At 35.2% G+C, this 12,677-nt stretch overlaps 1 protein-coding gene across 1 annotated transcript; it reads right to left on the bottom strand.

Moving 5' to 3' along the window:
• Positions 1-10,021: 10,021 nt before the first annotated feature.
• Positions 10,022-12,324, bottom strand: LOC143537200 (GATA transcription factor 11-like). The gene is made up of 3 exons (XM_077031024.1): positions 12,080-12,324; positions 10,796-11,041; positions 10,022-10,714 (listed from the first exon to the last, which is right to left on the bottom strand). Exons 1-3 carry the CDS (start codon positions 12,107-12,109, stop codon positions 10,256-10,258), a joined length of 735 nt encoding a protein of 244 aa, XP_076887139.1. The 5' UTR covers positions 12,110-12,324; the 3' UTR covers positions 10,022-10,255.
• Positions 12,325-12,677: the final 353 nt, after the last annotated feature.

The raw sequence follows: 12,677 nt of genomic DNA, 5'->3' as shown, positions 1-12,677 counted from the left end.
TTTATATATTATTATATCACAGTTTGATAATACATAAGTATTTACAATGATTGACAATAGAAAAACCAAAATAATATGAAATCACAATAAACATCAGGATTGACTTTAGAGAATCAATCACTGAGAATCTACATAAACATATATAGCAGCATGTGATATGATTTATGTTTTACCTTGGTTCTTCAAAACCTTCACCTCTTTCTTCCCTAATAGTGGCCAGCCTAGGTGGAGAAGACGGTTTCATTTGAGGGACGATTTGCAAAGGTACGGTCTCTGTTGACCTTACCTGCACCGCCCTCATATCATTCAACGTCATCATTTCGGTTGGCATTGTACAATCTCTTTATTGATACTCGGTATCAAAGAGAAAAGTTTTAAACCAAACTTTTTGACGTTAAAAGGAAGTAATAGATAACAGGTTTGAAGAATAATGAAAGCATGGGATTGAGTATTTATAGGTGGTATGTGATATTGATGTATTCATGGGAGGTTGGTTATTAACCACCACTTCAATGGATGATTTTGAGAAAAACTAGGTTTAGATTGTTTGGTTCTTGTTTTTCTATGAATATTTTCGATTTCGAACCTTACATCAACATCTAGTTTTATTGACGGCCTCAATGAAAGCCACGTGCCAATCAAGAGTGTGGTTAAAAATGTTGAACGTAAGAATTTGGACTTCGGACAAATGATCCAATAGCATAGAGCCATAGAGGTGATGGATAACGCTTGAGATCCTGCACGATTTTGGTTTGGTTTGGCTCGTTTAAGTTGAGTGCAAATTGCAATCTTAATTATGCTCTTTTCTATCCCACAATTTATGGTTCGCAAATGGCAACTGATAACTCATTTGATGACAAGTGACCATGTTTCTTTTTTCACCGTTTCTTTGATTTAGTGACACAGTATTCAACTTCTCAGGTAATTTGTTGAACCTTAGTTGTTCAATAAAAGAATATTGTTGAACCTTGGCACACTATATATGTGTGTTAAAAAATATAATTATGTTTATACATTCTATGGTGTGATACGTTTAGTCTTAAAATGTTCATCAAACTTAAACTTAATACGTAAAATATATATGTTGTTAAAAGTTTTAGTTCTCTTTTAGAATTAGTGGAAGTGTAGAACCAAAGAACAATTGGTGGAACCAAGAATCCAAGTAATAACCATATTGAGATAGGGTTGTTTAAAAAGCTCAAAGCTCGCTAAAAAACAACTTCAATAATGTCAAGTACACGACTTAAAAAAAAAGACTAAAAGTGCGCCAAGCTTTTTTGAACTCGAGCTCGTTTATTTTTATGTATGCTTTTAATTAGCTTAATTTTAATATACTTTTTGAAAAACCTTAAACAAGACTAAGCCGGGCTTGAGTTCGATGGTACCTTAAACAAGCCAAACCTCGATTCGAGATCAACGAGCTTAAACAGCTTTTCCATGCAAGCTTCAAACAAAGCTTACATGGAAATCTTGTTCAACCTCACTAAGCTAAAAACCAAAGTTTGGGTTGTTCAAGACTTTAAGGTACTATACGATCTCACACCGAACTTAGTTTCGCTCAAGTCTTTTCACAAAATATATTAAACAAATTAAAAACGTATGTAAAGTAAATATAAAATACGGAGTAATAAACAAGCCAAGCCCATGCCTTAGAAAACAACTCACAAGCCGATTTAGAGCTTTAGAAAAAGAACTCAAAATAAGCCAAGCTAAGGCTCTCCTAAATCAAAACACACCTATAACTCATCTATAACCTAAATCAAGTTTAGAATCTAACTTAACATAGAAGAACACTTAAAACTACAGTTCCTAGTTTTATAACTCAATAGTGCAAATTCACACACAGTTCAAAACAAAACATATAATATGATAAACCGAAACGAAAAGTCTTAAAAACCATTATCCAGAACCAACCAAGCATCCCAAAACTATAACAAAACCATCACTCACTCACCTCAATCGTCAAGAATGTAAAATCAATTTTATGATTTAACTTAATTGATCAACATATAGCGCAAATTCACAAATAGCTTGGTGTGTTTTATGATATAACTTAATTTTTCCTATTATACACTACTACGCACAAAAACAAGGGGGCGGGGCCACCCCGGGCCACAATGAAGCTTCGCCAATGCTCAATCCTGTGGAATCTCAACATCACCATCAGCAATCTCCGGCTGCAAGAGAGCATGATATGTTTTGAACTCTTTTGCCCGACTTTTATCTTCTCATGTTCCTATCCTAAACAACGCCAAAGCGCTCACCTAAGAACTAGAAGCGCATTTTTTGAGCATCGTCTGAAAAATAGGCCTAGGCGCAAGAAGCGAGTGCTTTTAAAAAAAGTTCAAAACACACCAAGCTCAGACTCACCTAAGTCTAAACAAGCCGAGCTCGAGTCTAGTCTAGTTGAGGTCATTTACACCCCCAACTATCATCAAGAACCTAACTTTATAAACTAACTTAAAACTACAATTCACAATTTCATAACTCAATAGAACAATGTCACACATGATTGTAGTTCAAAACCACAAAGCATATAAAACTGTTAAAACGTATCATAAAACCGAAACGAAAAGTCTTACACTCATTATCCAGAAACATCCCAAAACTATAACAAAACAATCACACACACACCTCAATCCTGTGGAACCTCCACATCACCATCAGCAATCTCCTGCTGCAAGTCTTTCGGATCCTTCCCATCAACTGTACACCCGACCGAAACACACGTACCCAATATCTCCTTAACCGTACCCTCCAACCCCTTAGCCATCGACCTAGACCTCATCACCTTAGCAATCTCAACCACATCATCCAACGATATATTCCCACTATGTTTAATATTCTTCACCTTCTTCCTATCTCTCTCAGGCTCCTTTAACGCTTTGATCACCAGTGCAGCAGCTGATGGTACGACAGAGACTTTGGCGGACGTAGACTTCCACGACTTGGGATGGGTCGAACTTTGGCGGCATTGTTGTTGCAGGTTTGTTAGGATTTCAGGTGAGGTGAATGAGAGGAAGAAGGTGGATTAGGGATTTGATGTGTTTTAGTGTTTTGATTTTGAAGGGATATATGGGCTTTTTGCAAGTAGGTGGGGTGGGTCTATAGAGAGAGACTAGGTTTTATAATCAAGTACCATGTTTTCTAATTTTTTACTTCTTATTCATGTACTACACAAAAAAACTCGAACCTAGAACCGGACATGAAAAGAAATTTTTGGAACTGATTTTTATACGTGGTTTTTAATACCCGACTCTACCCGTAGGGTATGGTTATGGTATGTATTTCAGTTCAAAACTCGTGCCCGAACCAGACTTGATTTGTACCCGGAACCAGGTTTTTCCAATACCCAAAACCGGGCATTTCAAATACCTGATCTACACCCGAAAATACCCATAGAAGGTGTAACCCCTTAAAAAATCCAATCTATATTCGATAAAAACTCGGAAAAATTTCAATACCCAAAAATAGGGTATTCAAATACCCGGTTGTTGAAATACACAGTTCTATACCCTGGCACGAACCCGATATGTATGGTAAAGTTTTTAGAGACAATATCCAAACCTCCTTACCCCCCCCCCCCTCCCCCGATTGTGTTATGGTGTTCATGAGTGACGGACACCCTGGATAATGCTCCAAAACGGGCCGTCTTATACATACTCTTAATTTATTTGTTTATTACGAAGAGGAACTTATTATTGACATTGCGATTTACTACCATTTAGTTTTAGAGTAAACAAAATTTTGTTGGTCAAACTAAAAGTGGGTGGACTAGTGGTACGTGATCTATAATGATAATTTTTGATTTTTGGCTTGAAATAACGGCTTACATCTGGACATCGTATGAGTCATATATAACTCATATAGGGCTATACAGATTATACATGCATCACCATCAGATGGTGTTAGTCGATGGTGACAAAAATATACACAAGTTGAACATTTTGAAAAAAAAATGAACAAGAAAAAAATATTATGCTTTCTACAGGCTTATACAAGGCATACAGTTCATCCCCAATAACAATATGACTCATATTAGCCCAAACGAGACATATAGCTCACACACGAAGTACTATACGAAGCGTATAGGACCTTTACAAGGCATAGAGGGCCACAAAATATCATACGAGACATCAAGGCGTATATGATACAACTCGTATAGACTACAAAAAGTTGCGTCTCTGATTCATTGATGTACACAATATCTATACAAGTTGTATAAACATATATAAACACACCATAAGAATTATGTATGCATATAACATCCCTACATCTTTACCACAATCTAATACAACATAACAACTCACAAGCGAAACCCAATGGCCCTGTCCTCACTCGTCACTTGATACTTGAACATGTTCAACTAACGTACATCCCACGTGGCACAATGACTAAAGGAACACGTGTGCTGATTCTTATCCGTGTGCCAGAGAAGCAATCCACAGTCCACACAACCCCAAGTCACGACAAACTTGATAACCATAATCTCAATTTTACATTTTTACCCCTATCCACGAATCCAACTTATTTAACCAAACACAACACTTGCCGTGTTTAAATCAATCAAATTCGGATAAGACTGGAAAACAAATATGTAGGAACCACTTGACCCACCCAATCACATCAAGCCACGTAATATCCAAACACATTGAAACATTGAAGCATATATATATATATATATAAAACTATGTATAAAACCACACTAACACGATCACTTCAATATTATTCTTATTCAACAATTGTATAAACAAACTAATTTGTTTTAATGGCAGCATCAAAGAGTTACTTTGTTAAACCAAACTACCTAGGCGAAATGAACAATGTTGGTATTATCGGGACCGATTCGATGTTTGAGCTAGACGAATCGGACGTGTGGAACGTGTCCATGGAGTTGCCTAAAACTGTGTCGTCTTCACGGATAACGAAAAGGACTTCGGTAAAGCAAGGTGCGGTTAGAGGAACCGCTACGGAGAGTGGTCCGGAATGGTCTAAGATACTGAAAGGGAGTGAGGATCATGAAGATAATATTAATAATAATAGTAATAATAATAATAATAAGTCGGTTTATGATCGAATTCCGCCGCATGAGTTGCTGGCGAGGAGGCGAATCGGGTCGTTTTCGGTTTATGAAGGGATCGGAAGGACTTTGAAAGGAAGAGATTTGAGGAGAGTTAGAAACGCAGTGTGGGAAATAACGGGGTTTGAAGGTTAGTAACATTTTTCTAATGGTATCAAATATAACGTTATGTACGTGTTAGTTGTTTTTCTAACTGTGTTTTAGCTAGCTAAACATGAATTTTAAAGGTGTTGAAATAGAAGCACACGTACCCTTTTTTTGTTATACGGATTGTATAAGGTTATACAGTAGTATAACTTTTGACACTACACACTACTGTTATATTAGTCACTTTTAGTATAATTGCATGGCGGCATAATTTTCACAAATGATTTGTATAACAACTCCTATAAACTTATTTAATTTTAACAACAAAACTTGTATAAGCCTTATTCGCATACCATATATGTCATATAACATGCCCGTATAATTTGTCACTCGTGTGAATGTGCTCTCATGGAAGAAAAAAAGAGTAAAAAAGTTGGATGTTTGTGTATATAATCAGTTTGGTAACTTGAATATTAAGGTACAACACACATGCTTGGGACCCTTGAGTTATCATTATTGAATAGGCTCATCATAGATTCATTTAAACTTCTTTCATGCATGGTATGAATGAAACAAGATCAAGAACATGAAAAAGTAGTCAAGTACTATGTTGTCCACCCTTTTGATCAATTTGGTGGGAGAAAAGGTTCCACTCAAGATCATGCTTCAACAACACATCTCCAAGGCCCCAACAACCAGTAACATGATAGTGGCAATCTTTGACATCATTCAAAGAAAACATTTGTGTACTAAACTTTAGAATTAAAGTGTGATACTACCTAGCAAAGATGAGTAAAAATAATAATAACACATAATCTGTTTGTGTGTGAGATAATAATAAAACAAGTAACCATACACTAAACGTCTATTTATACTTACTACCATATATAATAACCATAATAATCTTCAACCTCTATTTTTAACTATATCAACTCGAAACTCTAAATTCGATTAACAAGCTGGCTCTATACAATATATCCAAATGTATGTTGCACATGTGAAAACAATCAGGATTAATTCCTTCATATACAACTTGAGGTGGTGGTTATCTGGCCCGATGCACACCGCAAACCCAACGTTCCCTTAAGGTGTAGCGACATTATATATAGGAACTCAAAAACTTCATTAGAGAATTGGATTGTAGCTCATAGACAATGGAAGTCTTCCATCAAGGCCTTTATGTTTTCTTGTTAACTTTTTATTTGAACAAAAAAAATACATAATAAAAATAGAGATATAATACTTTAGACGTGGACATGCCACTCAATAATTTGTGAAAACAAATGTAGATTACACTACAAGTGGGCCCATCTTGACCCAGGCCCAGTTGGACTAACATTGATTGTGGATTTGTGGGTCACACTCACACTACCGGGAAAGAAGACCAGTGCCAAAATCTATGATTAATTAAAGGATAAATATAGTATAATAAAAATGAAACAGGATGTATATTGTGTGTATGCTTACAATATAGGAGAGAAATCGAGAAAGAGGATTACTTTTGTTGTATCAAATAAACTTTTATGAGAACAAAATCCTGACTAGCAAAAAAACTAGTTCGAATACTACAAACAAAAACAAAACCCCACACCTGAAAACAAATGAAATGATCCCGAACCACAAACATGAACTAGGTTATTGTAGCCAGGCGACCGTTTTATTTACTATTTACTAGATGGGTACCGTGTGATGCGGTACACAGACCCTGGTAATCATGTAACATATATGAGAGCATTCTTAACTCATTCTTTAAAATTGTTAAACCTATATAATTTAGGGTAAATATTAAGAAAATCATCAAAATCACATCTCCAATCCATTCCCTATTATATGGATGAGTTATATGGCAACTAAAGTAAAACCATAAATATAGGGACTCAATTTTGATCCATACCATATAATATATCACATATCCTCTAATCACCATTTACTATATAACAAAACATAAAAGAAAAAAATAATAAAGAATTAATTTATGGATATGAATAGGAATAGAATGTGAAAGAATTTTGAAACATGATAGATAAATTTATGAAATTCTGTTTTTTAGCTAAATTATAGGGAAAAAATATACGGAATGGGCTGTGAATGCTCTGAGTGTTCATGATTTAGTTTTAAACCTTAAAACCGTTTGAGTTGATCATTGTTTAGGTTTCAGGGCTGGTTTTGTTCCTTAAATTTCGGTTTCAGTTTCAATTTTCGATGATAAAAAATCGTTACTAACGACTTGGCTCACCTAAAACCGTCAAAAACCGAGTTGTGAATACCCACATGTAACATGTTATTTTTTTAATTTAAAAAAAAAGAGAAATCTGCATTTTGTCTCCCTGGTTTATATCGTCGCGCGATGTGTTAACCACTGAAAAAGATTTTGTGAACTTTGGACCACTGTGAAATTTTGGCGGGTCAGTATGTCTCCTTGCCGTCAGTTGACCGTGAGTTGACTGACCAAAAAATGTTGAAATGACCATTTTGCCCCTAAGCCTATAATTAATCATAAAACTAAATATCCAAATTTCGTGTAAAGGGTGGGGTTCGAACCCACGACCCCCAGTTTAATAACACACAACACCAACCATTTGAGATGAGCTAACATTTAATAAATCTATACAATATGTAATATATATTCACCATTAAAATTGAAACACCACCACTCACCATCATCGTCGTATTCCAACTGATTTCTCACCCTCACTATATCTATATGTATCTATCAATTATCAACAACAGTAAGTATTAATCATCTTTCTGTAAGTAAGTAAGGATTGAATTGGAATTGGAATAGATCTGGTGATGTGTAATTATTTGTTAAATTGTGAGTGTGAAATGAATCATGTCAAAAATCTCACTAATAATATATATTTTTCATCGAACACCTTACCTGCAATAATTCATCTTCCATTTCCACTCATTTTACCACCAACCCAAAAGCCCAATTACACAACAAATCATAAAAATCCAATCTTCAACCAAAAAACCCAAACACCCATCTCTCAAAACCAGCAAAAAGAAAGACAAAGGCAGCAACATAATCACAGTCAACGACAAAACCCCATTAATCGCCAAGAAACATAGCACCACCCGTAATTAGTTTAACGGAGCATCGATGTCGGGTGCGGTGATGAACCTGTCCCCGACCATAATCGGCGCTGGAATCATGGCGTTGCCGGCGACGATGAAGGTTATGGGACTGAGTGTTGGGGTTGTGGTTATTGTTATGGTGGCGGTGTTGTCGTAGAAGACTGTGAGGATGTTATTAATCTAGGGTTTGGAATTGGATTGAATTGGGGATTTTGAAGGTAGAAGAAATCGTAGATCTGATAAGATATGGGGTTAATATAGAAGATGATGATGAACTGTGAAGATGATGATGTTGGTTGAGAAGATGATGATGATGGACTGAGAAGATGACTGGGAAGATGATGATGATGATGGTTGAGAAGATGAGCTGCTCTATTATTATCATTGTTGTTGTTATTATTATTATTATTATTATTATTATTATTATTATGACAATGACAACTTTACCCTTCACCATTAACAGTCAAAGGACGGTCAACTGATGATAGGAGTCAAAAAAACCCGCCCGAGAAATCCAATGGTCCAAAGTTCGCAAAATATTTTTCAATGTTTAACCCATCGCGCGACGATATAAACCAGGGAGGCAAATTGCAGATTTCTCTAAAAAAAACTACAACAGTACCATACTCAAATTATGGTACGACCCTTTTAAAAAATATAAAGTTATGAAAAAGTTATAGCATTTATAGCCCGTTTAAAAATTGTAGGAGAAAGCTAGTATAAAGTTTTTTGAAAATTAATATATAGTTAAAGATGAAGGGACAAACTTGTAATTTTTCTTTAGTTTAATAAAAGTTATTAAAATTGATGGTGAAATTGTAAATATTTTTTTATGAATTGTATGTTTACTTGGAATTTTATGCTTTAAAAACCATACTGCCTTTCTTCTAACATGTTTTATAGGTTGTTACCATGTGTTGGATAATTTGTAAATTAATTAAAACTTAAATAAATGTTTTATGAGGCTGTTGGACCTTAACCTTAATAGCTAGCCTTGATTTGGGGTTACTGAAATTGGGCCAACTTGGGATCACATTGGGCTGGGTCCAATACTGAGTATCTACTGTTAAGATGCAAGCTGTGAAGATGTGGTTAGACTGTAGAGGTGTACAGAAAAACCGGTTTTACCCAAAACGGTTTCAAACCAACCCAAACCATCAGTTTAAGGATCGGTTCCCCTTAAGATCTACCATACCGGTTTTAAAACCGAACCGGTTTGAGAAAACTGGTATATAAACACGACCGAAACGACGTGACCAGGCCTGCCTATCTTGCTTCTAAACCGGTTTATAAACTGAACCGGTATGAGTCAAACCGGTTTTGACTATCCGTTGACCAAAACCGATTCTGTTTGGATTAAAAACCGGTTTTGTACACCTCTAGATGTGGTTATCACTTCCCGTCATTCTCTTCCAAGATGTTATAATAACCCGACTAGGGGTGTCAATCATATTGGATTGACGGATTGAATTGTGGAACGCGACATGACCCATATTTTTATTATTGACAAAGATTCTAATCCTAACCAGGATATACAAATATTTGGGGTCAATTCAAAGCGCCCCGTAACCCGAATTTACACTTTTCATCGAGCACACTAAGGTAAACCTTTGTATCTCCTTTGTGAACGTCATTTGTGCGAGCCATGTAGATGAATCAAACAACCACAGACAAAGCATGTTCATGCTCGTTCATTCGTCAACACTCAACTTTTTTTAACAAAATGAAAGAACTGATCATTTTCTGTTACTAGCACATATCACAAATCAAGATTTTAAATATGAAACTGTGATCATTCAAAAAACCTACTAGGACAAAGTAACATAAAATGGTTTAAAACTAAAACCAATACTAAAACTGTAACAATGTCACATTTAACTACTCCTAACAACCAAAACTGTAACATATGCTAGATCTAAACCATAATACTAATCACCCCCAAATGAATCCTTGTTTCCTTTCATCTTTGTACAATATCATCACCATTACTCAAAATATCGATCCCGCTTACATGACCGTCTTTTGCCTCATCTCTATCACCTTCCTATGAGAATTCGAGTGCAGAGCCGGAACAAACGTTGGACTTGCAGCTGGACGGTACTCGGGGAAAAGCCTTCCAGACCGGTACCGGACCCCACACGCATTGCAAAGCGTTTTAGGGCCCATTGGGCCTCCCCTCCATTGTGGGGTTTTGGTAACTCCACAATGTGCACATTTCTTACTCCCCACAACATTCTCATTTTCGACACTCGAAAATGATTTCTTCCGCTTTTCGTCGTTCTTTGAAAGTACTATGAAACCAGACATTAACCATGGATTAAACGTCGGTCTCAAACGTTTGGTTCGGGTTCTCACGGGAATCGAGAGTTCGACTCCAAACGAGACGCCTTTGTTATTCGAGCTGGAACTGCGGCTTTCGAGGACTGAATTTGGGCTAGGTGCCTGAAAGGACTGAATTTTGTTACTCTGCAAAAACGGGCTAACGTTTATACACGGGCCAGATCATTTCAGAACCAATAATATATTGACACGTGTGAAAATACTTACAAGCATAGGATACTCGAGCTCCGATAAAACCTCAGAAGGTATAGGCCCGAGTTGAGCCCAATCTTCCGCAAATCCATCTCCTTCCAAACCCTCCATCGGTAAATCTAACATATTCAAAATGTCCCAATCCTCATCGTACGCGCTACGATTACTATTATCATTAATATTATCGTTATTATTACTGTTATTATTACAATCGACCGTCACGCCAGAAAACCCAAATTCAGCCTTGCACATTCTCTTATCCTGGAAGAAAAACTCTTTTAAGTTATTTTTAATATAGCATTTGTTATATAACAAGTTTTTAACAAAAGTAATAAATTTGTAAAATTGCTAGAAAACTAAAATAGGCAAATAGTCAAATAAATACCCATATGAAATAATTAATAACAAAGATTTGGACTTGTGTAAATCTTTATCATAAGTTGTATCATGTATGTGTCATGGGACAGACATGAGACTACTGTTCCAACAAAGATTTTGCCTTTTTATTTTACAAAGTCAACCTTATCATTTTTTTTATAAATAATTTTACTGTTACATATTCACCCATTTTTTTTAAATAATTTTAAGTTGACAGCCCATTATTTCAATCGTGATATATACATGAAAAAAGGAAATACAATTAACAACCATGCGTGTTTTGGTAACCGAATATTTCCAACTTTCTTTTTAAAAAAGAACAAATGTAATTTAATTCATTTCTTTTCCTTATATAAAATTTAAATTTTAAAATAAATGGTTCATTTCTTTTCCACCTCTTTTTTTTAATGTGAACATGTGCAAATGCAATCAAGAAAAATAATAACAATTGTAATAATAATAATTAAAATAATCTTAATCACATTAACATATTCTAGTTATTATAATATTTTTTTATAGAAATCAAATCACATTATCAAGACAGAAAACAAACGGATGCAAAACAGTTAATTTATACAATAAAATTTTTATAATAAATTTAATAATAAAAGGTAACAGGTAAAATAAGTTTGTTAACACTTCACAACATTTTAATTTTTAATAATTAATAAAATAAAAATAAAAATAAAACGCGTGTTTTGGTAACCGAATATTTCGAACTCTCTTTTTTTTAAAAAAAACGAAAACGACGTCGTAGCGTCAAATCCCGCCGCCAACAAAACTTACCCTAAAAAAAAACCGGCCACCGGAAAACAAAACAAAGACCAAACCTTAAACACACACCTTACCTAGAAACCGACACAACAAAAAACCTTAATCTTTTCAAACCAAAGTAACAGACATAATAAAAAGAACACTAACCTGTAACTCCATCGACAATAACCGTACCATCAAAAGCTTTTTTTGTGTGTAGGTGTTTTTATTATTATTAATTTTTTTTTTTTGGAGGTGAAGGTTTAAGAGGAAATGGTGGTGATATTATTTAGGGTGAAGGTGTATGGGAGGGTGTGGTGGGGTGCGGTGTAGGTGATAAAAGGAAAAAGAAACATATATAGGAGGGAACAGGGATGGAGTAAATGTGAAGCGAGTTATTATTATTATTATTATTAATTTAATAATATTATTATAAATATTTATTAGCTTGCAACATAAATGAGAAAGTGGGGTCCACGGTCACATGTAACGCCCGGTTCATGGATTGGGTCCCGCGTTGTTTGTCATTCACCGACATCTCACGTTTCACACGAATTTTGGTTAAACAATAAAACATAAAGCTTTTCGAATAAGGTTTTTGTAAAGTTATGCTAATGGTCCCTATAGTAGTTATGTTTTTATTCTACAAGTTTTTGAATTGAGTCTGAGTCTCAAATAAAATTTGTTTGGTTATAAGGCCTGAGTTTGAGCCTGGTATGGAAAGCTTTAAGCTCGTGTAGGTTTGTGGATTTTAACGAGCCTCGAA

This window comes from Bidens hawaiensis, unplaced genomic scaffold (genome assembly GCF_021521415.1).
Source record: "Bidens hawaiensis isolate Kalapana, Puna unplaced genomic scaffold, B.hawaiensis_p1.1 tig00011151_1, whole genome shotgun sequence".
Taxonomy (NCBI): domain Eukaryota; kingdom Viridiplantae; phylum Streptophyta; class Magnoliopsida; order Asterales; family Asteraceae; genus Bidens; species Bidens hawaiensis.
The sequence above is the reverse complement of the archived record's forward strand: the minus strand, read 5'-3'. Positions and strand labels throughout refer to the sequence as shown.